The sequence below is a fragment of the Psittacula echo genome (assembly GCF_963264785.1).
Source record: "Psittacula echo genome assembly, chromosome: 5".
NCBI classification, from domain to species: domain Eukaryota; kingdom Metazoa; phylum Chordata; class Aves; order Psittaciformes; family Psittacidae; genus Psittacula; species Psittacula echo.
The window spans coordinates 60,364,617-60,392,549 of NC_137739.1; the positions used below are offsets into that span (position 1 = coordinate 60,364,617).

Consider the following 27,933-nt stretch of genomic DNA (forward strand, 5'->3'; position numbering starts at 1 on the left):
GGGTTAATGTTTAGATTATTCACTTCTTAACCAGTCTCCAGCAATGTATGTTGCTTTGCAGCTAGAGGCTAGATTCACAAATAGGAACTACAAGCCCAAGTGTTTCTGTAAGGTACTTACAGCCAACATTTTGGTATTACTGACATTCACAGTCCTGTAGCTTGGTATTTTTAAAGTGTTTGGAATTGTGTATGGAATTGTGTATGATTTTATAATGCAGAATTTTTTTTGTGCCACATACTGAGTGATAATGTAAAAGCAGAAAAGATGAAAAGAGTTAGAGAGTAGTAAGTTGGTGTTCAGAAAAAAAAAACCAAAACACTGATTTCTTTTGGTTGACAATGTTGTACAAAGATTTCAGAATTAGGAGTAAATACAAAACCTACTCTATATTTCAGTGCACCAAACTTAACCTCTCAGAATTCTGCAGGCTTTGGGAAAAATTGTTGATGGTTTTGGATATTTTATGATGATAGTATAATTTCAGTCAAAACATATCACTGCTCTTACTTGAAATTAAGGAATGAATTGCTCAGAGGTATAAGTTTTCACAATAGAGTGTTTCATTTATATTCTTCTCCACTGTCAGAGTGAAACTGTACTATCACAGTTAGAGTGCAAAATCTGTGCACCTTTAACAGAAAAGTTAACTTTTGCTAGAAGGTTGTAACTTCTCGTTGTACATTAATTTACTGGCACCTTTTAAAATAAGCACAGCTTCTATCATATATATTACTTCTAGTGAACGACATCAAGAATGGCTTCTTCTGAATTAAAGAAAAACTTGGAGGTTGGTAATTTGATTATTTGGAGGATAAGTTCAGTTTCTTTACTTAAAAGTAACCAAGGTTAAAATCATAAGCAGCCAAGTTATTTTACCTTGAGCTATCTTTTACTTTTTACTTATAGTGATGTAATGAGCCCTTTTTAGTTATTAGGTAGTTGAGGTCGAGGGAAAAACTTTGTGTGAACTTTGACCAGATTGCAGAAAAAAGATATCTTTAATCTCCAAAAGACGTAAAAAGATTCAGATATTGATTGTAATTAGGGTACTTCCCTCTGTTCCTACTCCAAATTGTATGACAAGTGACTTGAACATCTATATGTCTACTTTCCCAGTGGAAGAATAGCCAAGGGCGTATTCACTTCTACATAATTAGTATTTGAAAAGTATAATACATGTGGAATGTATTAAAATTACATTTTCTGAGTATAGTTCTCTCTTTAATGCAAGGTTGCATTGCTAACTATCTAAAAGCATTTTGAACAGGGAAGTAATATTACAGATTATAGCTTGGTAGGTTAATTAATTTGTGCTTTTGCAATTTTAAGTTTACAGTGAATTTTGAAAAAGTGAATACTCTAGCAAATGAATATTTATCAGGGAGGAAATAAATCTGTTTCTTACATTACAGGCTAGCAAAATTTTGCATTTTGTCCCAAATGCTACACTACAATGGCTAATTTATTGAAAAATTCAGTTTGTATTTAGTAATAAAATGTCAGCGAAATAGCCTTTTGACTTTGATCTGCCTTTTGGATTATAACTTTGAATTTCCTAGTGATAAGACTTTTGGTGGAGCCGAGGAGGAAACTTAAGCTAAGTTCTCTAGCAAATCAGAATTTAAAATGTAAAAAAAAAAAAAATAAATATGCCTTGTGTTTAAATTTATGATTATCTTTCCTGTTAAGGCTGAAGACATGTTTTTGACGGAAGGCTTGAAATCTCTTCTTCCCCATGCACTAAGACAAATAATTCGATGCAACAGACTCAATATTAGGAATACTTCTGGAATAGCAGAGGGTAGGTAAACCTAACAGCTCTAAGTGCAAAAGTGACTCAATTTTAGATTGAAAGTTTTGTGTTTTCATTTTTGTTTGTAAGGGAATGTAGCAATATCAAAAGCACTGAAGTAAAACAGAAGAAAATGTCAAGTTGGCTTATATTCTTAAGTCACTTGGGTGTTTCTGAAATCATATTGTAAGCACCTGACACTGTGTTTTTATATCATAAAGCTACGTCAGAAAATATCCTCTTACCTGTGTAAAGTACATGGACTTTGTTTTCAATGTTTGCAGTGCATCATCCCTCAGTTCCCAGTTAGGTCATTGAGAAATTATGACTGCAGAAAATATTTGAAAAATCATTAACCAACTCTGGCTTTTCTTGCTTATGTTAATAGCACATTTTTAGGAAGATATACTATGTTCTTCACAGAGACCTTGCTTTACTTAGTGCATCAGATAGACTTTGGGGAAGAATTAGAGACCTATAGTTACAGAACTCTTTTTCTGCTTCAGTTGTTGAAGTTTGAATTTCCTAACTTGGCAAGACTGGGAATTAAAAGGGGGAGGGAAAAGTAGTTTTATACTCAGACAACTGAATACATTCTGGAAAATTGGTATCTCTGTTGCCTCTCATAGCTCAACTTTTACAGAAGCCGAGAAGTTTCTGTCATGTTCTGATTAACTTTACAATATAACTGAAAACACTGTAGCAAGTAGCTGATCAACAAAGCTGTGTGCAGTAGCATTAGTATAACATAAAAACATTAAGGATGATTTTATAGAATCATTTCATGAGTCTTAAAATTATGGATTTCTTTTCCATCACTACACAAGTTGAAGAATACCATTGGAAAACATATTACAATGTTTATAATTATATATATGTAATGTTTTATATATTAATATCTGCATTTTGCCCCAAATGTATTTTTAAGTGCATTTATTGCTTTGATAGTTTTAACATTTGAAAAAAGTATTGTTTACATACAGAACAAATTCAGACTTCTAGCCATGAGCACACAGTTCCATTATGCAAAGACTGAAAAAACTAGGGTAATTGGAATTTCTTAGGATCCCTAAAATTGTCTTATGTTGCTGGGTGATATACAAGTAAAATGATTATTTCTTACTGCTCTTATTCACCAAAGAAATTAAAAGCTCTTTCTAAATTTCTCTAAACTGGAACATGAATGTATTGAATTAATGCTTGGTTTGATCAGCATGTCCAGTTCCACATATTGCTTGTGAATATATTCATAATGACAGATATATAAGGTAAGTGTATATCAAAGGAGAAGTGAAAAATACCTTTTCATCTATAAAAAAATAAGGGTAGTTATCAGAAAGAGTAATAAAGTTCTCAAAGAGTTGCAACAAAGTTTCCCAAGTTTATAGAATACCTGAAAGTTACCTGCAGATTCAGTCAATCAGCTGTGACTAACATTTAAAATTCAGTGTTGTTTGAGTTGAATGCACTGACTGAACCCAGAATTTTAAGAATTAATATCATCAGCAAAGTAGAAAGTGAGTACAAATTTCACATGGATGGCAGGGAATGAAGTTGAGGGGTAACTGAATGCAGTGTTTTATTCAGTGGTAAATTTAGTATGTTTTTTTTTTTAAAAAAAAGTGTTTCTGTATTTAGCAAGAAACTGTTTCTGTATTTAGTAACTTCTGATAGTAATAAAATGAATTTTTGTGCTGACTGCTCGCAAGAAAGCAGTTTGTGGGCACATTCAGTATGCAAATACATGCTTACCTCAGCTTTGCTTTGCATTTTTCCATCAGGAAATAGATTTATCTTTTGATTTTTCTGTTAGCTTTGGTCAAGAGTAAGATTCGGCTGGTTTTCTGAAGCCTTTTAAGGCAGATCATCGATTTCAACTAAATGACTGCCTCTTGGATGGAAGACTACTGCATTATTTAAGAAAAATTAGAACTTCTGTGCAGCCTTTTACTGTCCTGTCTGATATCAAACATGGTAATAACTTGTCAAGACAGAATCAATACAGGAGTTAGAGATTGTTAATTGGTGGTTTTATACACCATACAGTAGTTGTACTCCAGATTTCCTCTCTGTATTTGAACAGCTAGTACTTACATGGCATTTGTATTTACTACTGTTCAGAAAGTAAATTTTTACTAAGTAAATGTGAGCTTTCTTCAGTGATACTCACTGCAAAGTGTTAATGTCTGTAGAAGATATCACATGGTAGTAGTCAGCAACCTTGTAAACCAAAGCTGATTCTAAGTGAAGAAAGTGTAGCAGTTCAGTTCAGTTTAGGCTTTTTTAATTAGAAATAATGGAAATGATTGAGATTCAGGGAGACAAGCAAGAGTTTATTCCTGAGCTGTAATTATGTCTGTTAAATTGCAGCTCATGGTTCCATAGCCAGCAAACTCTAAAGAATGGGCTACATAACATTGTAGGCCTCATAGCAGCGTTCCAGTATCTCAAGGGGGCCTACAAGGATGTCAGATAGGAAGGTCTATTCATCAGGGACTGTAGTGATCGGACAAGAGGTAATAGGTTCAAACTTAAACAGGGAGATTTAAGTTGGATACAAGAAAGAAGTTCTTTACTGTGAAAGTGGTGAGGCACAGGAATAGGCTGCCCAAGGAAGTGGTGAATGCTCCATCCCTGGCAGTGTTCAAGGCCAGGTTACACAGGGCCTTGAGCAACCTGGTCTAGTGTGATGCGTCCCTGCCCATGGCAAGGGAGTTAGAACTAGATGATCTTAAGGTCCTTTCCAACCCTAACTATTCTATGACTCTGAGAAGATACCAGGAGTTTAGTGTTGGATTGGCCGTTATTGGAAAAAAAAAAAATGCTGAAAGTGTGGTACGCAATAGCCTTTCTTTGGCTCTACGATAACATTTGCAAAGTAAAGCATTTCCCTATAGAATACTAATTTTGCAGGTTAGATGATAATAAATTATGTTTATATATAAATTAATAAAAACATTTATTAAAGTAATTATGCTGTCTTCATATTCTAGTATGACTTCACATACAGAGTGAATAGCTATGATTTTAAAAACATTTCATAAAGTTGTTTAATGTAATTACAGAATTTTGAATCAAAAAATTCTTTCAGGTATTTTTTATAGGCCATCTAAGGAAATCTATACAAAAAAGTTACTGTTTCACAAACAAAAAGCTGAATTAATAATCAGTCATTCCTACCTTCCACAATTTCAGGCTACAAACAGGCCAATGTTCTGATTTTGCACAAGTCCCTGGCTGATGACTTTGAGAAGTTTTGCCGTGCAAATGAGGGACCCCTACCGCTACTGTACAGAAGTAAACCAGGTGATTGGAAATGTCCTTCCCTGAGTAGTGATTCTGATATCAGGTAACTACAGACCAACTCTGCTTGTCAGACTTCCACAGTGAATGCTAGTGGTGGTCAGGAGGGTTTCAGGGAACAGCCAGCTTACAGTGTTGTACATTTTGAACAAGTTTCTTGGCATTATATATTTGAATGAAAACTATCCATGAGTATAATAGCCAGATTGTTTTGTTCTTGAGAAACAGGTTATGATAACTGGAAGTATTACAGGTATTTCTCTAATGCAAAAGTGAATTTTTGTCTAATTTCTAAACATTTTTCAGTCCGAGCCAGCAGAATTAAATACTAGGGGTTTACCTTTGTTTTATTTAGTAGTAATGCAGGCATGGTGACTGCAATGCTATTTGTAGAGTCTCTGAAATTTGAAAGATGTACTCTTAAGTGTAGTAGTAAACACTAAAAGCAAGATTTAAAACAGCTACTTAATTTTTCAAGCCCTGAAAAAAGATACATATAAGGGACATTTACCTATGAAACCTGAAAATTATCAAACTAACGTTCCATTTACTGGCTTGTTTTTGTGCAGAATAAGGTGTTTGTGTTTATTTCATGTGTTTGTTTCATTGTTACTCAGGAAGAAAATAAATGGATAAAGTAGGCTGTATCTTGTGGTTTGATACTGGGTTAATATCAATTCAAACAATTCACCTTGTTTTCAAAAAATATGATAAAGCTATGATGACTTCTTGTTTCACTAGAACTGACTGCCTACAGTACAGAATATATGAGCATGGAGCCTGTACTGGATCACTGAAAAGCCTGAAGGAGTATTCTGAACAACTTAAGAACATGGTGACCTTTTATTTAGGCTGCAGCTTCTCTTTTGAAAAAGCAGTCCAAAATGCTGGCATTCCTATAAGAAATGTTGAGCAAAAATGTAATGTGAGCATGTATAAGGTAAGTATATGCAGACATACATAGTCTTTCTTGTGACTTTACCTGTTTTTGTCCATATTCATATTATGTGCATATACCTCTTGCTCAAATCAGAACATTTTTCCTACCTGCATGGTAATATTAGTTATATGCTAGTGCTGAGTGCTTTAAAATACAGGGTAAAATATGCCTAGCTTCAGTTCAGTGCTCTTCTAAGCTTCCTGCAAAGGCAGTCTGCTTTCTTATTTACTTATGGTGACAAAGTTTTGCCTGTGTGCTGTGGATTCTGTTTGGATTTCATTTGGATTCTGTTCTGGTTTGCCTTCTCGGTTTCAATTGATGGCCCATGAACTATTCTGACCATGCCATTATGCATGGCTTCCTCTCCATACCACCTCCAACTTGCAATAGGAATATTCCTTTTATGACCCATGGCAGTAGCAGTTTCTTCCGCATGCATGACAGCTACATTTCAGATTTTTCCTGACAGTAGAGCCTTTAAACTGCCTGTTTGCTATATACTAAGACCTTCGGGACAGAAGATGTTCCCAAAGACTTGAGGTATCTTCCATAGCACTGAAACTGTGCTCAGAAAGTTGATAGTGCAGATTTTAATGTTGTCAGATGTCCTAGAATAATTCTGGCTCCAGTAGGTAGGCTCTTTAATATTAAAAACGCTTAAGTACACACCTGCATGTCTTTTTATTTAGTTCAGATGCTTTTCTGTTAGACAGTAGTTATTGTTGTTTTCAGTGTTGGTATCATAATCTTTTTGCTGTACTCCTGCTGAACATGAAGGCACAAATCTGTTTCATACATGAGTTCTACCAAGCTTAAAGAAAAGATAGAACTATGTATCTGCTTATAACATTTCAGAATTAGGAAAATTTTATAGTTTGAGCACATCAATACTGTGAAGAATTGTACAGTATGTTTCTTCAGTGAAAGGTAGGATTTTTATAATAAATATTATTAATGAACTTTTTCTATGCAACCCTAGCTGTCCTCATGTCTTATGTTCAAATGCAGCTTAGATATCTGACATTTTGATCTGAAAAGCTGGATTGCTTTATTTCTGAATAGGAAGGGTTCTTCAGCATCCCGGTCCATGATGATGATGATGATGATTCCACAGAACCTCTCTAGAGGCACAAAAGATTATATCTGTGGAACTGGCATGCTGCTTTTGTAGACGTGGGTACTGCAAGCAGCAGAAGTTCCCAACCCTTGCATGTTACGGAGCACTGTAGCTCCCTGAATTCAAATATGGAGGGTAGATTCAGATCAGGTAGATTTGTTGCTGTGTGATACTTCTTATTAGCTTTTTCCCTTTCTGTATAGAGAGCACACCGTTGTTTTCTGACTATTCAGAATATACTGAGCTCACCACACTGTATGCTGCATGTACCAAAGCAAGAAAGGCATACTGCTGAAAATTTTTGTGATCTGTATGAAGAAGCTCATATAGAGGATGGAATGCTTCACTTCTGCACTGCTGGATCTTAAAAAGAAAAATTAAAAAAGGATACTAAGAAATTATTTTGTTTTAAGGGATTTAAAATGAAAGTATGTGGCCTTTTTAAATTCAAGCACAAAGAAGTTTCAGACTTATTTCTTCTAATACTTTAAATATTTAATATTTATAATAATTCTACTTTAATAATTCTATTTTAATAATAATAATACTTTAACATTCCGTGGATTCTTTTAATCTGCCAGACTGCTGTGCCTTGCTACAGTGTTTCTACTTTTTGCTGCAACTTAGTAGTCACAATGAGACCTATTCCTGAGAGCAAGTTGGAAGCAGCTGTGCTAGCAACATCTGAATTAAAAGAAGCCCACGGAGCACCGATTCACATGGGTGACCCTGGTAAGTGCTCTTAATTCTTCACTCTATGTGCCCTTTACTGTGTATAAAAATGGAGGGGGGGCTTTACTGTGTATAAAAATGGAGGGGAGCACCATGGGAAGTGGTAGGACTGAAACACCTGCACCAGTGAATTTATTATGTTTTAATCTTTTGTAATGGTCAAAACCCCAATGGGGAGAGGAGTACGGGGAGAGAAAAAAAAAAAAAAAAAGAAAAGAAGAAAAAAAAAGAATGAAAAAGTAAGTGTTGAACGAGCTGGTTTCTTGGCTAAAAGATAGCTGTGTGATGTAGATAAGTTATATGGCAGGGGTGGTTTTCGTGAAGAAGTGTAATCACATTTTCTAAAATGTATGCAGTTTCATTTATATGTGAATACTTTCTTGCTGTCAAAGATTGCAGTGGCAGGATAGCAATGATTGACAGCATGGGGAGAAGTATGTGTGGATACATTCTGTGTCTTAGTGGATGACTGTGAAAGTAAATACTGCATTATTTTTTTTAACTACTGTAATAGGGTACATTGAACACAACACTCCAGACAGAATAAATAACAATATGACAAGAATGGATTTTTCAAAAAGCAGCTCAAACAAGTGTAGGCCTGTTCTTTGCAAGGGAAAACAGGAAAAAACAAAACAAAACAACATGATAAATCAGGAGGCTGTTTGGAAAAGAACAAAATCAAACACCTGTAAGATGAAGACAATTCTAGAGAAGACAGTGGTATATTAAAGCATATGAAGAATTTAAAACCACAGGAAAATAGCAAGTGCTTAGAGTGATCCAGGATATTACAAGTGGGTGTTCAAATAAAGCAAAAGACAATTTAGTGAAAGCTGGGTAAGAGTGAGATGTAGTTATCTAACCCAGAGAAGTAAAGAGCAGTTGCTTATTTCTCTAGCTAAAGAATGTAGGAAGCTAAAGCAGTAGAAAATGTATTCTAAGATGAACCAGTTTTGCATTGCAGTCATTTATTCTTGTTTGCTAGTGTTATGAATATAGTTCTTCTGTTGATAGAGAAGGTTTATAATCTCTTGGAGACTCAGTATATGTGTCTAGCTTGTATTTTGTTGCAGAAATAAAGTGAATACATTTTTACTGTTGCCATCAAGTACAAAAAAGGAAAACAAGTCAGCTCAGGTTCTGGGGACACTCAAAGGCCAACTATGCCACTTCAGTGGGACTTGCCACTGTTGCAGTCCTAGCTCAGTGTCATTGAACAGTGTCTGTGGTCCACCCCACCAGCTTTGCAGTATAACTGCTTAACTGAAATCTCTCACAATTTCATTTTTTATCAATTTCAGGTCTGTTGGGAATACAAGATCTTTCCAAACCAGACTATGGAGATCCAGTTCACCTTCACCCTGGTGATATTCCAGTGTTTTGGGCCTGTGGAGTAACAGGAGTAGAAGCAATCATCAACTGCAGTATGTCATATGTTTGGAGACTCTTTTTAAATTACTCTTTAATCTCTTTTTCTTTTCTGAATGAGTTGGCTGATTAGCAGGCTTGATTTTAGAGTGAGCTACTCCTCTCCTACTCCCCCACCCAATAAAAAACAACTTTAGAAGGACTATTTTCCATTGCAAAATACAGGTCTACCTTAAAGGATGTTCTTACTGGAATTTCATCACTTTGTTTCAGTATTTTAAAGACAGAAATGTAAAGCTCTGGCAGCACATCTTTTTTAAATATTATTGAAAACTAGAAGTCCAAAGGCATTAATGTTTAAGCTTCTTCCTTTTAAAATATTTTTATTGCATTGCAGTAAAATAATAATAACGGGGAAAAGAAAAAAAGATGCAGCCAGAAATTTTTCCAAAATGTTGTCAAGGGCTAGCAAATCAACTGACCTGGAAACGAGTTCATAATTATCTCATGAAGAATTTTGAGCTTTTCAGTTTTGTAAATGTGACACACTTTACGTAAATGAAGCTTTGTCCTCTACACAGAGCTATTCTGCACTTTGTCCTGCATTTATAACAGGCATAAGCACAAAAGGCAAGAAAAAGTAACTAAACTGTAGTGACAGTATTATATACTGCTTTAAATCACTAGTGTGGAATGAAATCTCATATTTCAGTTCTTACTGAAAAAGAAGCTTAATAACCACAGGCAGTATAATTGGAAGAGCCTTGGGAAGTCAGCTGCTTTGTCCTTCTCTCCTTGCAGGATCTGCTACACCCTTCTGATTCCTTACAGATGTTTATCTGAGCTGCTCTCAACACCTGCTGTAAATATGTTTAGTACTAGGCGCAAAGATTTCTTTTTCTTTCTTACATGTTATCCCTTTTCTCCAGTCCCAAATCCAAGCTGAAAATCATGCTCTTTCCTGTGTTCTCCAGCAGTTCTATTAGTCTTCCTCATGCATCTTTTTTTGCAGGGGAAGAGGAGAAAAAAATTGCCAACTTCTCTACAATCTGTTGTCCGAGACAGGTGTCTATCTTACCTTTGCCTGGAACTTTTACTTTTGTTTATTTCTCCATTTTCTATATTAAAAACAGTTGTCATTAACCCACTCCAAGAACTTTTGGGACAGTTGGTATCTTGCTGTGCTCCTTTCTGAGCTAGGTAGTTAAAATTCTGCCCTATCAGCAGTACCCATACTTTAGATGAATCTGCTAGCTTCTCACAAAAAATATTGTCTACACACATGGTTTAATGAGGTATATTAAACCTCAACAACCATATCATCCCATTTCCCCCCCCTTCCCTCCCCAGCCACTGCTTTTAAATTACTAGCCATAGACTCCCAACAGATCTAGCACAAACCAAGTACATATCTACTTATTAAAGAAATATTTCCTCCCTTTTCACCATTCTAACAGAGTTTTGCTCAAGTATACCAGTTGTGACTTATCCAACAACATACCAATTCTGCCAAATCAAGTACAATTTAGATCAAGACTTCTGGAACTAGTAAATGAATTCGGCAGCAAATACTTTCAGCCTAGGGACCTTCTATGTTGTCAGGTCTGAATAAACTTATTTTCACCAGGGTTTCAGGTGCTACTCTAATTCCATTTCATAAGGCTTGTTGGTCACCTTTGTCATTATTCCTTGCCAGTTTAGGTCTCCTAGCTAGGTGGGCAAGACACTGCACGGAGATGATAGTCCGCATTATCTTAATCTGGTAAAAGAACTACTCCTAGCCTGCAGGCAGTAGTTGACGTATCACTATCACAAGGACATTTAGTGGTACAAGAGAGACACTATAGCCTTCAGCAGCACTCTAGAACCTAGAAAATTAATTTATTCTTACAGAAATAGTATGACCAACACACTGTGCAAATTTAAACGTTAACTTTTTCTTCTATCATAGAGTCATAGAATAGTTAGGGTTGGAAAGGACCTTAAGATCATCTAGTTCCAACTCCCCTGCCATGGGCAGGGACACCTCACACTAAACCATGCCACCCAAGGCTCTGTCCAACCTGGCCTTGAACACTGCCAGGGATGGAGCATTCACAGCCTCCCTGGGCAACCCATTCCAGTGCCTCACCACCCTCTCAGTAAAGAATTTCTTCCTTATATCCAATCTAAACTTCCCGTTTAAGTTTGAACCCGTTACCCCTTGTCCTGTCACTACAGTCCCTAATGAAGGGTCCCTCCCCAGCATCCTTGTAGGCCCCCTTCAGATACTGGAAGGCTGCTATGAGGTCTCCACGCAGCCTTCTCTTCTCCAGGCTGAACAGCCCCAACTTTCTCAGCCTGTCTTCATACGGGAGGTGCTCCAGTCCCCTGATCATCCTCGTGGCCCTCCTCTGGACTTGTTCCAACAGTTCCATGTCCTTTTTATGTTGAGGACACCAGAACTGTGCACAATACTCCAAGTGAGGTCTCATGAGAGACCTCATGAGAGCCCCTCATGAGAGGGGCGGGATCACCTCTTCAACCTGCTGGTCACGCTCCTTTTGAAGCAGCCCAGGATACGGTTGGCTTTCTGGGCTGCGAGTGCACTAGCTTCTTCATGCGTGTCAAACCCAATTTTCAGGCTTGCCAATCCCTGACACACTTCCTTGGAGGGTACCAATGTTTAGTTCCTAAGTTGCCTCAAGTTTATACCAAAGAGAATATTGTAGAAAAACCTTATCAACTACCCACATGAACTTTTTTAAAGTGAAAATATTTTCAGATGTATATGCATACATTTGTTTCACAGATTGTATAAATTACTGCTGTGTAACTTAAAATATCACCTGTTTTTATGATATAAGTGTCATCAGGTAGTGAGTTTTTCATTGTTAAATAGCTTTTTGCAATTTTATCATTTTGATATTTCAATGTATTGTGATAACAATGGGCTTAACTGAAGTTTTTTCACCCATTTTAGGAGCTCCACTAGCTTTTACTCATTCTCCTGGCTGCATGTTCATTACTGACCTAAAGAATGACAATGTCACATTCAGATCATCAAGAGAAGTCCCACAAGTTCACTGTATTTCTCAAGATCCTCTGCATTATAGTATTGTGTCAGCAGAAGCAGCCCAAAAGATAAAGACTCTAGAGACCCTAATTGGAATAGATCCAGGTAAAAACAAAACCTCTCTTTGTTTAATGGATTTGCTATGCGACAGATATGACCTACCCTGCGTTTTTTTGATATTCACAAAGTTCAAGAACACAGTAAGAATCTAAATGCAGTTTTAAGATTTTAAAATTCTTTGTGGAATACAGCTAGTTAATATAGCTAGGTCATACATTTCCTGTTACTATGCTAAATATCGGAGTCTGTCCAAAACCATTCAACTTTATGGGTAACAAAGTATTTGATCTTGATGACTGTGTACTCTCAAAGTACACAAAAGCATCAATGTTTACAGCAGACTAGAGAGCCCACAGGGAATAAGAACTCTTACTGAATAAAATCGAAATTAGTGTGTAAAATACTGGACACCTCAGCATGCTGGTTATAGCTACACAGGTATTCACTGTTGAGTAAATAGCATGTCTCTTTACATACATTCATGAGTACTGTGCTCCTACCAGAATATTCTAGTAGTTGCATGGGTTTTCAAACGCCCCTCTCGAATGGTGGAATTACATCAAGCTCTGCTAACATATTCATCACTGAGTTGTCACACGATGGACTAAAAGGACCTAATCACCACAGAAGGTTGAGAGGTAGGGCTGCGTGTGCACACAAGGAAGATGAGAGAGACATAAGTGCAAGCTGAATAGCGCAGCCATTCCCAAAATACACACTGAATTAGTCCCCTCTGTCTGCTATAAATTCTGATCTCAGTTTCCCATAAATTTTCTGAAATCCTCTGTAGGCAGTAGTGGAAAACAGCTTACGCCCAGCTCAGCTCTCCCAAGCTCTGGGTTTGGGCTGTGTGCATATGTTTGGGTCTGTTTATTTTTACTCACAAGGCCTCTCCTTTTCCCACTCTCTGGAGTTCAGCTTGGCACAATGCCGTGCTCTGCAGAAATACAGGGCCTAACTTAAGAGTTAGCTCATTTTATTGCTAAAGGAGAGTAGATACTTTATCTTAGTTAATATACCCCACTTCTCAGAGATTAATATTCTCTCTTTCTGTTGCTTAAGTTTTGTTCAGAACATTTTTGTGTCCACTATCTGTATATTGTCTGTACATTATTTAGGTGGAACAGAGGAAGAAATGGCAAAGGAGAAATTGAGGGCAAAAAGAGGAAAGTGCAGGGGGCAGAAGGAGAAAGGTGAAAAAGATGAAGATTTAAGGAGGCTATGTGAGGCAGTGAGGACTTACCTCTCACTATCAGTCCATAAATATCAGCACATTGTGCTGGTATTCTTGGTTTTCAGGAGTGCTAGCAAATCGAAGGGACTGTGTTGTGAACTTGAGTTTCTGAGTACCAAGGAAAAGAGAAGGGATACGAAGTGTTTGAACAATGAAAAGACACACACAGACAACACAGCATTGCCTCTTTAGGGACCAAGCCATGAGAAGAGATATCTGTTAATATCCATCTGTTTCTCAAGGTCATATAACATGGTTCTCTACTACATGAAGGGTTACAAAATCTTTTAACAGTCACCTAGATACCACTATATTAATTGAGCTTATAACTTTTAATGTCTCTGAAACCTTGCTTGTCTAGTTTCATTAATAATTTCATTAAGTGGAATTTATTTGGAAATTAGCTGTTCCCTAAGTGGATAGAGTTAAATAGAGACAAAGGACCAGCTTACTCATATAAAGTCTTTATCAAAACTTCTGTAAAGTCTGGGATGCTTCAGTTGCAATCCATCTTCAGTAGCTAGACACGGAATATCGTGATTGTTACCACAGATCAGAGGAAAGCAAAGGGCCAAAGGAAAGGAAACAACATGCAATAAGCTAACAGAAAAGCTATTTACACCAATACCTAGAAATGCTAGGTATAGTAATTTTCAAAATCCAGTTAACTGAAATTCTTAACCTGGAAGCAGAGACCATTATCTTCATTACTCATATCCTACACCTTCCTAGGTTTCCTGAGGAAATTACCCCAATTCCTGCCTTGACCAGAGATTTTTCTTTTTTTTTATTATTAACCCATTTTATGTCATTAAAGTATGCAAGTTCACTTACGCAGAAACTTCAAAAGCCAAACAATATACTGAAGTGTGCTGCTCTGCTTTAAAACAATTCTGTAGGAGACCGGGGTATAATTCATCTGCACCGTCAGGATGAGCTGCTGAAGGCTTGCCTGTCCATCTCCCATGCTCAGTCTGTGCTGATAACAACTGGATTTCCTACCCACTTCACTTACGAGCCACCAGAAGAGAACGACGGGCCCCCGGGAGCCCTTGCTATTGCAGCTATATTGCAGGCCTTGCAGAAAGAGGTTGCCATAGTAACAGATCACAGAGCCATGAATCTGAATAAAAAGATTATTGAAGAGGCTGTTCGATTAGGTAAGACACAAACGTTTCCAGTTTTTAGCTTGCCAAGTTGAGCCAAGGTTTGCTTCAGTTAATCTCACTGTAACTTATACAGCATTTTTTTCCCCCAGAGAATGAACTAGAGTTCATCCTCTAAGCTCTGATCAGCACTGCTACATGACATCTTATTAAACTAACTGGCATCAAGTTAATGCTTATATGTCTGGGTACTGATTCTGGATGTCTTTTAACTTTGTAGACCTGTTTTCTATTGCAGTGTTCCATTTACAAATACTAACATCCAAATGATTTTAATTCAAGGTAAGGAGGCAGGGATCTTACCAGGAACTGCGTAAAGAGTCTGAGACTACACTATTCTCACTATTCTACTTTTTTTTTTTTTTTTTGTTACTAAAAAATACATAAAAAAGCTCAAACCAAACCAAAAACCCCAAAACCACATAGCATCTTAACTGTATTTGGTTTTCCTGTAGGAATCCTGAAGAGACCTGTCCCTCTGTTGAGTTATCAAAGGAAAAGTGCTGATTCAGCTTTAATGTTTTTGTGTGAAAATGGGAATCCTAGAAGACCTAGGTATGTGTATTCAGAATGGGTCACATCCCTACTGTGTCAAGTTATAAGAAAATCATGACCATGATCTAAGAAGGTGTAATGGTTACAAGTAAATCCTTAATAGTTGAACAAAAAAAGAAACAATACTTCATATATCAATAGCTCTTTTCCTTGGAAAAACTTCTAAAAGCATTTCAGATTTAATTCCATATATAAATGCACACACACACTATGTAAATTTACCAGTTTTCAAATCAGTGAGAAAGTCAGAAAGGGGAAATATTACCTCTAAGTTTGTGAAAGAACTGGGAAGAGAGTTGTGGAGCATGTTCACTTTCTAGAGCTTTGGCTCAGTTCTGACAACTGGGGAATCCGATCTGATTTAGTGTCATGTGTTTGTAATAGCGTGAAGGCGATCATCTTATTGTCTTTAGGCAGCCAAAGACAAAATTACGAATGTATGCAAGCACTTCTCAACATTGATTTGAACTGTTTGCATATACATTATTGAGTATACAACATTAGGCAAAAATTCAAATTCATACAAAGTGTGTGATTAGACTTAATGCACTGGAAAATTTGGTAAGTAGCTGTATGCACATTTCACAACTTAGCAGGCAAATTCCATCCCCTTTAAGTAGGCATATGTTGCTCATTTTTATTCATCTTTCCGAGTAAAGCATTTTAATGTAGTTGCCTTCAGTTTATTCTGAAGCTTTTCACTCTGGTATTTGATTCATCAACACATTCAATTCCTGTTGGAATTGGTTTTTTCCACAGGTTACTGTATGTTATAACTGTATGCTGTAATAGTATGCATGATATGGTCTTCATTTTTTATATTTTTTTTGAAATGCTGCTTATAGCTATGCATAATCTAATTACAGTCAGTTTCTATTTCATTTGATCCCACAGTCCCCAAAAGCTAAAGCATTTCTTTAAGGTAGACAACCAGTTTAAGGTCTCTGAATCACTGTAAATGCCCGCACACAAGAACATTTGATAATTCAGGAGAACTGGTAACCTCTTGACAGTGAAATTGGAGAAACAGAATTCTAACATGCAGTAGCAGAACTGAGTACTAAAATTCTGTTTAAAACCTAGGGCATCTGCAGTACATCTATTTTCATAACTAGCAAAGTAGCCACAGACTTAATGAAAAATCCCACAAATCTGAAGACCCAAACCAAAAAACTCCTTAATTAGAAACAAATGAACATTTGCCAAGAAACACACTGTAAGCAGAGGCTATATTTGCACTAACATTACTTCAGAGGCTATATTTGCACCAACATTACTTCTTGTAATACCACCTTCTTGTTTTCTTTGCAAACACTTACAGACACTAGTGTCTTACAAGATATTACGTATTTTAACATGAAACGGCAAGGCCAGATGGCTGACCCAAAGGATTGCTGGTTAGGAGGGTTTCAAGAGCTTCTCCATTTCTTGGTGGTAAATGTGGTTTGAGGGAATTTCACTAAAGCTATAAAGAAACTATACTAACATTTGAAAATAAACTTAAGAGAACTACACTCAGAAATAGAAAAACAGTATCTAAGTTTCACTTTGGATCCCAAATGGTCAAAAAGTGGAACAAAGCAGAGCAGGAGGAACAATCAACTGAAGGCTTTGTTATGTGAAAATCAGAGCTTTGACTCCTCTCTGTTTTTTCACTTGTCTCTAACTAGATTTGATCACCTGATAGCAATAGAACGTGCTGGGATGGCTGCTGATGGCAATTATTACAATGCCAGGAAAGTTAACATTAAACATCTTGTGGATCCCATAGATGAACTATTTTTAGCTGCCCAAACCCTTCCAGGAGTCACAACAACAGGTATATGTGAGTTTCTGTTATATTCTCAGAAGCAAGAGAAGCATGAACCAGAAACTCTTACTGGAAGTGAAGGGGAACAGGAGTCAGGTGCTGAATAACTGCTTGCAGGCTACAGCTGTTGTGGTTGAATTTAAAGAGACTGTTGCTGGAGAGAAATTATAAGTTTCCATTAAAAGGATCTCACAGCCACAAAAAAAAGGGAATTGATTTCAAAGTTATTTAAGGACAAAAACCAAGTCCAGATGTGTGTATTATCTACACATCACTGTGTGTATATATGCTTCTCTAAATGTAAGTTTTGGCACTGATTTTATTCTGTATTTTATGTGTGAAAGGCAGCACAGAACACAAATTACTGTTGAATTGAAACACTACATATTAAAATATTATAGTTATTTTTATAATTGTTACACCTGTGTTGAAACAGCAGTCTGAATAGAATCCTAATTTATATTGCCTTTAGCATTCTCTTAAGCATGGAGTGCATATCTGCATCTAGTATAATAGTGCCTTCTCTAATAAAATATGTGTATAACAGTAATAATCTTTACATTATCTTTCTTGCCAAAACTACATTAGCATTGACAAATATGTCTAATAAGAATGCTTTTGTCAACATGGTGCTCCTCTGTTTTGTCAATAGTCCTTTTTTTCCTGAAAACTTACCTGTATCTGGTTTTGAAAGAATATGCCATAGATCAAAGTATATAGATGAAGTTTTGTACAATGTTCTTGTACAATCAAACGTTTCCTGCTGCACTGCTGGGAGATACATAATCTATGTAAATACTAGAAACAAAATTAGAAGTGTCACAAAATTAGAACTAAGTACCCATGCCAGGCTGATTTCAGTCACGAAAGAACATGTCTGCTGATCTGGCTTTTATTCTTCTTGTAGTGCTGTGGACTAACTCTTAAGCATTACCAAAAGCACGGGTACTTTGACTTCTCAGTTTTGGTGTTTCTCAAGCAGGGGCTCCTGCAGAGATAATGCATAGTCTGATTTCACTGTGTTGGAATAATCTAAAAGCTGTACCACAGAAGAGTTCACTTTTTGTTTGGCTTGTTTTGTGTTTGGTTGTTGAGGGTTTTTTATTATCTTCAAACTGGCAAACCATTTTATTTATATTTAATTCATTTTTTTTCCTATTCCAAGCGAGTAACTTTCAGCATTCCAAACCCAGCACTTTAGATGGCACTCTATTGGCCATCTCAGCAAACAAGCTGAAGATTGACTGAATAAGGATAGAAAAAACTCTGTTTCATAGAGATGTTTAGCAAAAAGCCTCAGGGTGTTATCGGCTGCATTTAATTTCAGTTCCTGTCCCTGATTTTAGACAGTTGATACAAGGATTTCTGCAGCACATATATGACATCACATCCTAATTCCTTTAATAAAAATACCTTAACCTTTTAAAATATCCCAGAGCAGGTCAAAGTATGTTATTGATTTCACAAAGTTTTGAGTGTTCTGCAGCATGGGAATTTGGTTTGTTTTAAACATTCTCTGAATACTCAAATATACTAAGAAGTGTCATTAATTAAAAATACCACCAGTGTTTGAATAATAAGAGAAGAAGCAGTTATCTAGATTCAGCATGTCCCACTGCTGTGAATTTTCTCTAAAGAGATGTCTGCATAGAAAATGATTTAACAAGTCATAGTCTTCAAAAGACAATGAAGGTATCTGCTTCGATCTCCCATGAGATATGTGTACGTATTTCTGTGCTGGAGAGCTAATTGACTGTCTATAGAAAAATAATGTAGTTGTTTCTTGGATTGTCTGTTATCCAGTTATCATTTCTTATTTTGCCTATCACACTAACTTTTTGTGTCTGTTTTTAAATTTGATTATAATTTTTGGGATGGCTATTGAATTTTTTCAAGGTATTCATCCAAAGCCTACCTTTACAAGGCATCAATCTGGGCTGTGGCCTTTGCATCTTGTCTCTCATTACTAAAGTTAATGAATCACTACTAATTATGATATCAGGCTATCTTTGACTTTCTTCATGGTCAATAGGAGTTTGAAGGCATATGTCTAGATCCAAAATAAAATGCAAATATTGTACAGCATTAGGGCAGAGTACTCAGATAAGTGTATATACTGGAAGAGGATACTAAAAAGATGAAGTTTTAAGCCTACAAAAGTCTTTATATAGTGTGCTCAGTGGCAAGATGTGCTGTGTTAGTAGGTGGAGAGAGAAATATTAGAAGGTTGATGCTGATTAATTGCTGCCAAGTTTTGGATTCAAAAAAACCAGTACCTGTGTTTAAAAAAAGCATCTGATCTAGGAGTCTGACCACAGACAAATCAAGAACAATGCCCACAATTGTATGGGTACTGATATCATGAAAAGCCATGGAGTAAGCAGCAACCTTCAGGAATGTAAAAAATAAGACATGAAAGGCTGAGGTTGGGAAGACTCATTTTCCACAAAAGACTGGAATAAAAGATTAAGAGATGTCACCGAAACCACATGCAATTTTGTTCAGCTGTCACACAATTGACATAGCTATATGCTATTTATATAGGAGCTAATGAAAAGCTTTCCAAAGTACTGCATGAAAAAAATGTGGTTACACGTTTCCCTTTCATACAAATGTTTTTTAGCACAGAAGACTGACATTTCCTGGATTTTTCATGAATGTAGTTTCAGAAACGAATGTAGTCATGAAAACTTGTGTGGAAGATAAACAGAATTATTTTTCCTCTTCCTGGAAAGCACTCAGGCCTTTAGGAGAAGAGGGCTCATCTTGTCTATTTTCAGACATCTATATTTGAGATACTTGCCTTGGGGTGAGATGAACCAAATGTTTGAAGGGTCTGTTTCTCTCTGCTGACTTTAAAAGAAGTCTAAGTGACTGGCTCATGCGTAGAGATGGCTACATTTTGTCAGGTGAATCCCACTCTGGAAATCTGCAGTAGAACATAGTCCTCTGCCAATGTGTAGAAGAATAAGAAGACAAATGGTACAGGAAAATATTTGGTGTGGTGTTCCTTTCCTCCCAGTGTAATGCTAATGGGATCCATCTACAGCAGTAGATCTACCAACTGCATAACCATCCTGGTGACAGGACTTCCACAAAGACAAGAAAAAGCAAAGAAAGGCTAATACAAAAAAACCCCTGAGCAGCGGATTAGTATTTTTGAGTTAAACTGTTGATAATCTTCAAAGGACAGTAGTTCATTTTAGCCTTTTTAAAGAATACTAACAGCAAAATTTTGGGCTTTGAATATAAGGAAAATTAAAATATGTGCGTTCATTCAAAACCTGCACTACAGTACAGTAGTTACTACCATATGTATATACGAGATACATGATTGTCATTACCTATTTGAAAAGTAATACCAGCAAACAGATTTTAGAAATTCCAACACCAAAAGTGAACAGATAAGAAAAAAAATTAGCTGTTCCATGGCAAATCCTTTCATGTTAGTTATGTGTCACTCAGTTATGCTTCCCTTAACTATATAGAATTAAGGATTTAAATAAAAAATGCTGCTGAGAAATAACTTTGACTTTCACTTAAAGAAAGAATCTGCTACAGACTTATGTGAGATATCTATGCATGTTAAATTTATCATTTTCAGGGCTTGAAGTGTAAATTACAAATACTGCAATTTCTCTCCTGTAACACATGCTATGCATTAGAGCCCAGTCACATTTCAAATTCAAATATGTTGCAGGGAGAACTTCACTGTTCTGTTTCACAGACATTAACCAGGATTTGCTGTGAATTCTTCAAACTTGAGAAGATGCCACTTATCCTAAGAGGTGAAAGAGAAACATTAATTTCCATTTAAATGGATGTTTTGAGTTGTTCTTTTTATACATTATGTTTTTACTTGACCAACAAAAATCAAGTTCCCACACCCTGAATATAAAACACTTAAAAAAATCCTCCAGCAAACAAACCAAAAGAACCACCTATTTTTTTTCTGTAAATTACTAGGAAAAATGAAAACAGTAATAGTACACAGGGTTGGGCCTTTGTACTCTGACACAATCATAGTGATTGGTGTAGAAGAGATTGCCAGTGCACAAAGTTCTACTTCTGCCAAAGTCCTTATGTATATTTTGGCTTATCTTTCTGCAATAATTGTCACTTTTAATCTTTTTTTTTTTACTAAAGCTTGTAACAAGCCAAAGTTTTCCATGCTTGCTTTATTGTAGAAGATAGGCTAACTTCTCAGGTTAATTTTAGATTTATTTTCTAATTGGCTAATGTCCTTCTGATAATGCATTATATAGAACACTCATTTAAGGCCTTCCAGAAGTTTACTATCTTAATTCTGCCTGCAGTTCATGAGCACTTGATAATTTTGATTTCTTTTGCATGCACCAGTGCAGCATACATCTCATTTATATACTTACAGGTTTGCATGTGATAGGTATTGTGCTTTCAGCTATTTCATTCAGTCTTCTGGTTTTAGACACTGTTGTTGAAAAAGGATAAATCAAGCTACAAACTGTCACAGCAGCTCTGCGGAAGACACTGAGTGCTTTCTATGTGGATTGTTATTTATGCTGGGTTCATACTCATTTGGTCTTCTCTTTTAATAAAGGTGTTGGAGATGGAGGAAATGAATTAGGGATGGGCAAAATAAAAGATGCTGTAAAGAAGCACATAAAAAATGGAGATATTATAGCTTGTGATGTTGAAGCTGATTTTACTATTGTAGCTGGTAAGTGATCTTTTTGGAGGAATGGGAGATTTGCTAATATTTGAGAATAGAACTGACATCTGACTTTCCAACTAACTTGTATTGGCCTTTTCTTTGTGTAACCAAGTCATCCCTGGCAAACAAATCTGTCTCCATGTTATGTCAATTTTCTGAAGCATTAAGCAACTACAGCTCCAGGAGGACTAACTGAAATTGAAGATGTTCCCTGAAGAAAGTGAATTTAATTGGAAATAGCTGAGCAAATGCTGAATATTCTTGAAAAAATCACACCTGAAATAAAATAACAAGGAAGACTGCAGGGAATTAAAATGTGTATGCACATAGGAATTTTCAGTATAATTGATGAACTTCTGTGGCTGTGACCCTAAGTCAGTCATATTGCTCTCATCTATGGTGGCTGTTTTGGCAATTCTAATGGTTTTTACTTTGAAAGTAACTGTCACACCCAGGTCCCGCAAAGGGAAGTGAGGGCTTGGACACGTTTAAGCATGGAAAACTACATGCACTAAGTCAAATTCCACACTTTTTGAAAATTCTGCTATTCTGCATCTCTGGAAAAGGTTAGCAGGCAGCAGAGATTACTTCTTACACCAAGTTTCAGATCTAATGATCTCTAGTACGGTCTTGACAAAGAAGGTGTCAAAGATGACTGTGTAGACCAATTTGATAACAGCACACAGAAAATTTATGGATATTAACTATGTTAGAATGTCTTCTTATATATGGTACTTATGCCAAGGACACTGGTTTAGGACACTTTATCAAAACCTTCTGCCTCTCTGTGGTTAAAAGCAAAAGACACCAGGCTGTAACACATGACCTCACAGTTCATGGGCTTCACATTAAGCCAAGTGGAACTGTGTTATAGTCCATGCCCATTTGAATTTTTACTTTGTTGGAAAGACAAAACAACAAACTAAGCTAGATGGAAACTTGCAGAAATTCAATCTGAAATACTACTGAAAACATTTTAATATGTTATGCAACTGTGTGATTCTGAAATGTTCCCAATTCATGTCAACATTTAATTCATTACCATGTTCCATTTCACTATTGCTCCATGAGACTCAGTTGTAAATGCCTAGTGCCTTATTCAGGTCAGGTATCTCTGCAATAATTGTCGGGGGGTTTTCACGATTTGGTTTCATGGTGATGTTCTTTTGCAGGGGTCTCTAACTGGGGAGGCTATGCCATTGCTTGTGCTCTGTATATCCTCAGCACTTGTGAGGTACATGACCGCTATCTGAGGAAAGCTGTTGGGTTACCACGGCTATTGAACAAAATGGTCTGGCTATCGGCACTTCCATCAGTTACCAAGGTAATTTCTGAAGGGCCAAGGAGTTGTGACTTGCTTATGACATGTAGATGGAATTGGCTACCAGTTGCTAAATCCTGCCTAGTCCAGTTCAACAGCTTACTTTCACGTGGTCTTTAGGTGTATTTTAGGAATCCCTGGTGGACAAGCAGCCACACTGTACTTAGAATATTCCTCAAAGATTCAAGAAAGATTTAACATAAAAATCTTCAAAAAATGAATGCTATGTGCTGTGGCTTCAAGCAGAGACAGTGCTACAATTTTATGGGCAGTACAAGAAATCCTTGTATTGCAATACAGTGACTAAAATTCCCAGTTCACTTACTTAGGCTCGTTCATGATTTATAAATCTCTGTTGTAGCCTCCTGTAGGTGCGTCTCTTCCTAAGTCAAAAGTCACAGTTCTAATACAGAAGCCAATTCATACTTCTGATCTTTGCACCTGTCCTTCTGGATCTTTCCACCTTTTCTAGTTATCTTGGAAACTTTCTATAATTAGTTTTGAATGTTTCTAAACTAAAGTTGGAGGAAGATGTGCAGATGAGTATTTTTAAATGTGTTTTGACTAACGCAGCTTGGAACAGCATGATATTCTGGGAATGCAACGGTTTCAGACTGAGAAAAAGTAAAATAACTGAGAGGGGTGAGAAATAACTGTGATCTGTGTTCATCCTGCTAAGCATGTGGCTCCATTTTTAACTTGGGAATGTTTAAAATACATATACATATGCACACACTGAACAATCAAATAACTTTTGTTCCACCATATTTATAATAACTTAGGAACTTCAGACTTCACTTTTATTGGCAGAGTACCTCTATAGAGACTAGGACAAAACACTAAGTTTGTAACCTCCAAGAATACTAAGCAAAATGTAATCTGTTTACCATAGATGTTGCCCACAACAGTGCAGTATTTCTCCTGAGATGACAGTATGTTCTGTGTGAAATTACAACAAAACACCTCTAAAGTATTTTAGAGCAGGTCTTACTTTTGTAATTATTGCTATTTTGAATTTTCATCCAAAGGTCATAAAACTGAAACCAATCCCAACATTTAGCATAGCCATATAAGCCCCTTACCCTTTGACTTAACAAAGCATATGGCACCTTTCTGTGCAATCTTTTCCATAAATAGATAAATCACTTTTCCATGTCTTTTTCCAGTTACATCTACTGGTTTTGCCATTTAAATTAATGTATCCTAAAAACTACTATGATCAAAATTCCTGGTAATAAGATACTGTAATTAAATGTGATGTTCTGTACAGGAAATCCTTCTTGCTTTTGTTTTACTAAGCTACACATCTGGGAGTATTGATAATAATACAGGAATGGGCTATTGAAAGTGCAATAGTAAAATCTAATGAGATAAAATTAATGGAAAACATTTTGTGGTGGAGAGAAAGTTACAAAATGTCTGACAAGAGAATATGATATCCTTAAGTATAAATCACACAGGAGTAAACAGTGCAGAAGATTGAAATCATTAGTGTTCACATACTCCATTAGTATAAAAAAATTCAAACCATTTATGTTTATATGGCTACTTTCTGCCCAATCCAGTTTCTTTAAATGCTCTAATGATTACCCTAGGAAGATAAAGATCACTACCACACGCACTCACCTTGGTCTTTGTATCTGTCTGTCTGTAATTGGAAAGAAGACATTTGAAGGAGTGCTTAAGCACCAAACAACTTTCTTATAATCTTTTATTTTTCTTCCAAAATCAGCATTCCTTCCATGAAAACTAGAGATCATACTTATTAATTAATACTTCCCCTGAAATGCTAAGGTTATTTCTGTGCAGCCTCATGCTCACGCAGTGTCAGGATCACACTACAACAAAGCTCAGAACTGTGGAGCTCTCCATTGCCATCGAACAGAATGCTGAGGTTGTTCTAACTGTGTGCATTGGTCTTTATGTGTATTTTAATAAAGGGTACTGCAAAGCATTAGTTCCTTGTTGAGAACTCAATGAGCAAGAAGCAATTTGACCTAAGCAATTTTTACTTACCTTTCAGTTGTGGAGTTGAATCATAGTTATGTGGTTTCACAGATGTTTGTGGTACTTTTATACTAAAATTACTGTAGGGAAATACATGAATTCGTACATATACCAATGTAATTAATGCTAAACATCCTACAGTCAACTCTGTATTTCCTTGCATCTCCCAACCAGGTTAATGTATCAGGCAGCTGTTCTTTTAGTGAATCTTTATTAATGCTAATAACTAAACTGTACAGTATTTATTTTGAAATTATGACCCATTAGAATATGAATTTCTTTATAAATGAGCAATATATAAAGATGACATTTATTTTAGTGTTTTTATTACTTCTGTCATTCACAAGGGAGATTTTTCCTTGAGTAAAGTGCAAACTAACAATTTTTCTATTTATTTATATTTCTAGTTACCCACTCCTAACATAGTTACTTACTAAAGAGAGAATGGTGAGAAAATTCCAGCACTTTATAGCTAAAGAAGTGTACTGTACATCGTGTACATTCCTCACAAATGGAAACAATAGCATTTGATGATATAATATGGTTTATCAGGCATAGTTATATAGTATTAAGGCAAGCAAGCAAGCAAGCCTTGTTTCCCCACATAAGCACGTAAGTAGAACAGAGTGTTCGAATATGTAGATATGTAGGCGAAACAATTCAAATTAGAAATTATATTTTGCATATCCCATTCAGGTGTGTCTTCTGTGACATAAGAGATTTAATTTGCCACTTTGCATATAAATACTCAGTGCTAAGAAAAACCTCTCATGAAGAAATAGCAGGTGCTTACATTTGCGTTCATATATATGATCATTCATATCATAACAGATGAGGTATATTTATAACTTTATAAATTATAAAGTAGCACTTTTATGCAACCAGTGTATCCAGATAATTTCCTCAATAACTATATCATCGCTGTATTGTTGCATGATGTCAAGACTGACACCATGTAACTGTATATTTTTCTCTTTAGTAGAAGACCACAGGTTCATTTAACTTTGTTGGAGCTAAGAACTAGGATGCATTACCCGTAAATATAAGACAAATCTTTATAAAGTGCATTCAGAAAGCAGGTCACCAAATTATACTAATTTCTCAGCTCATTGGCCATGCAAGGTGTGCTTTAATCCTTTCAGAAATGGTTGCATTTTTTCCATATACTGCATTATGTAAAATACAGCCATATTGTATCTAAATTCAGATCTAAAGTTGTTGTATTCTTCATGGTTTAGAAGTCTTCCTTGGGAAAAAGATAAAATAAAAGAAAAAAAAAGATAACATTTAACAAGAGAATATTGGACAGTTTAACTTTAAAAGCTTTTCATTGTTAATTTGTGTCCAGGACTTTGCTAGAGGTTGTTGTATAGGAATATCAAACAAGAAGTATTTAAACCTACAAAACTGCTTGTCAAGGTCACTGGTAGGGCTGTTCCAGTAGGGATTTCTGTCAAAGAAGGGTCTTGCACAAGTGGAAACAGAACAGTGCACCAAAGACCAGGAAAGGCATTCCTAGCAAAGGAAGGGAGAAAGACAGTTACATGACTGTTTTGATATCTTCTGTAAATTACCACAGGATATTGGGGCAGGGGGAAGCTAGGATGGGAGTAGGCTTTTTATTTTTCTTAGAGTGTTATTAACAGAATTAGAGAAATAAATCTCTTTGCAGTAAATGCTAAGACAGTAGAAAGAGTTTTACTGTGTACATTTCATGTCAAATGGAAAGCAAAGCATTTTATGTTGGAAATACCTCCATTTGAAAACAGGTCTTATACTTTCACTGTTCATAGAAACACTAGGGGTTTTTTTCAGAGCTGATTTTATCCCATCTTTTCATCTCTCAATGCTCAGTGGCCCCTGGCTCACAAATGGGTCTGTTCCTGCTGTGTACTTCAACAGCTCAACTTGGAACATGCTTTGTTATCTGCTTACATTACTGTTAAGCAAGAAAATAACTGTTACAAACATGAAATTGAGTTGCAATTCTAAATAAAGTATTTGCTATTTCAGACAATCACAAGGAAACACAATTTCAAGGTTTCTTTTCCTCCCCATCCCTTTCCTAAGCAACAAGAACTGATAAAATCAATAGAAAAAAAAAAGAGGACAGAGAGAAAAAGGCATGCAGAGATCACAGAAGTAGCAGGAAAGAAAAGTATTTGTGCCGCCCATTCAAGTACCCTCTCTACCTTTTTTTCTCTGATGTATCCTCTTTCTCTTCTCCTCTTTTTCTTTAAAGATGCTGCCAGCTGCTATGCTGGGGAAACTACAGGTAGGTTTTTGAGATGCTTTGGGTGGAAGTTCCTCCAGTTCTGATTTGTGTAATGTAGGAACTTGAAGCCAGGCAAAAAAGGATTCATGTTTCTGAACTGACACTAACATGTCATTTGAGGGAGCCTGGAGAACAATATAATTCATTACTTAAATAGCAGTCAAGAATATAAGCCTTTTTACACTCCTCAAGTTCCAGATGCTATTCATACTCTTTGGGGCAAGGAAAAAAAGGTGTTAGCACATTGCTGTCAAAACAAATCTGGAGGATGTGCTCAGAATTAAAATAAAAGTCTTGATGAATGCTCTTGTTTGATTCAGGATTTTAATTATATTCTATTTATTTGGCTTATAAGGAGGAAAAACTTCTGAAAACACTTGTGCAGCACGGAGTCCGCAGTGGAAAAACTGCCAGTCTAGAAATGGAAGTCGATGGGCTGCCCTTCTACAACACCCATTCACTTATGATTGAAAAGCTTCGAGAAACAGCACAGCAGTGA

The 27,933-nt window shown here is 36.2% G+C and overlaps 1 protein-coding gene across 1 annotated transcript; it reads left to right on the forward strand.

Moving 5' to 3' along the window:
- Positions 1 to 1,319: 1,319 nt before the first annotated feature.
- On the forward strand, positions 1,320 to 27,933 carry DGLUCY (D-glutamate cyclase; the record flags this gene model as incomplete). The annotated part of the gene is made up of 12 exons (XM_080619593.1): positions 1,320 to 1,804; positions 4,991 to 5,144; positions 5,840 to 6,038; positions 7,737 to 7,887; positions 9,192 to 9,314; positions 12,221 to 12,418; positions 14,507 to 14,767; positions 15,229 to 15,328; positions 16,999 to 17,147; positions 21,718 to 21,837; positions 23,004 to 23,155; positions 27,790 to 27,933. The coding sequence occupies exons 1-12, from the start codon at positions 1,672 to 1,674 to the stop codon at positions 27,931 to 27,933; spliced, it is 1,884 nt and encodes a 627-aa protein (XP_080475719.1). The 5' UTR covers positions 1,320 to 1,671.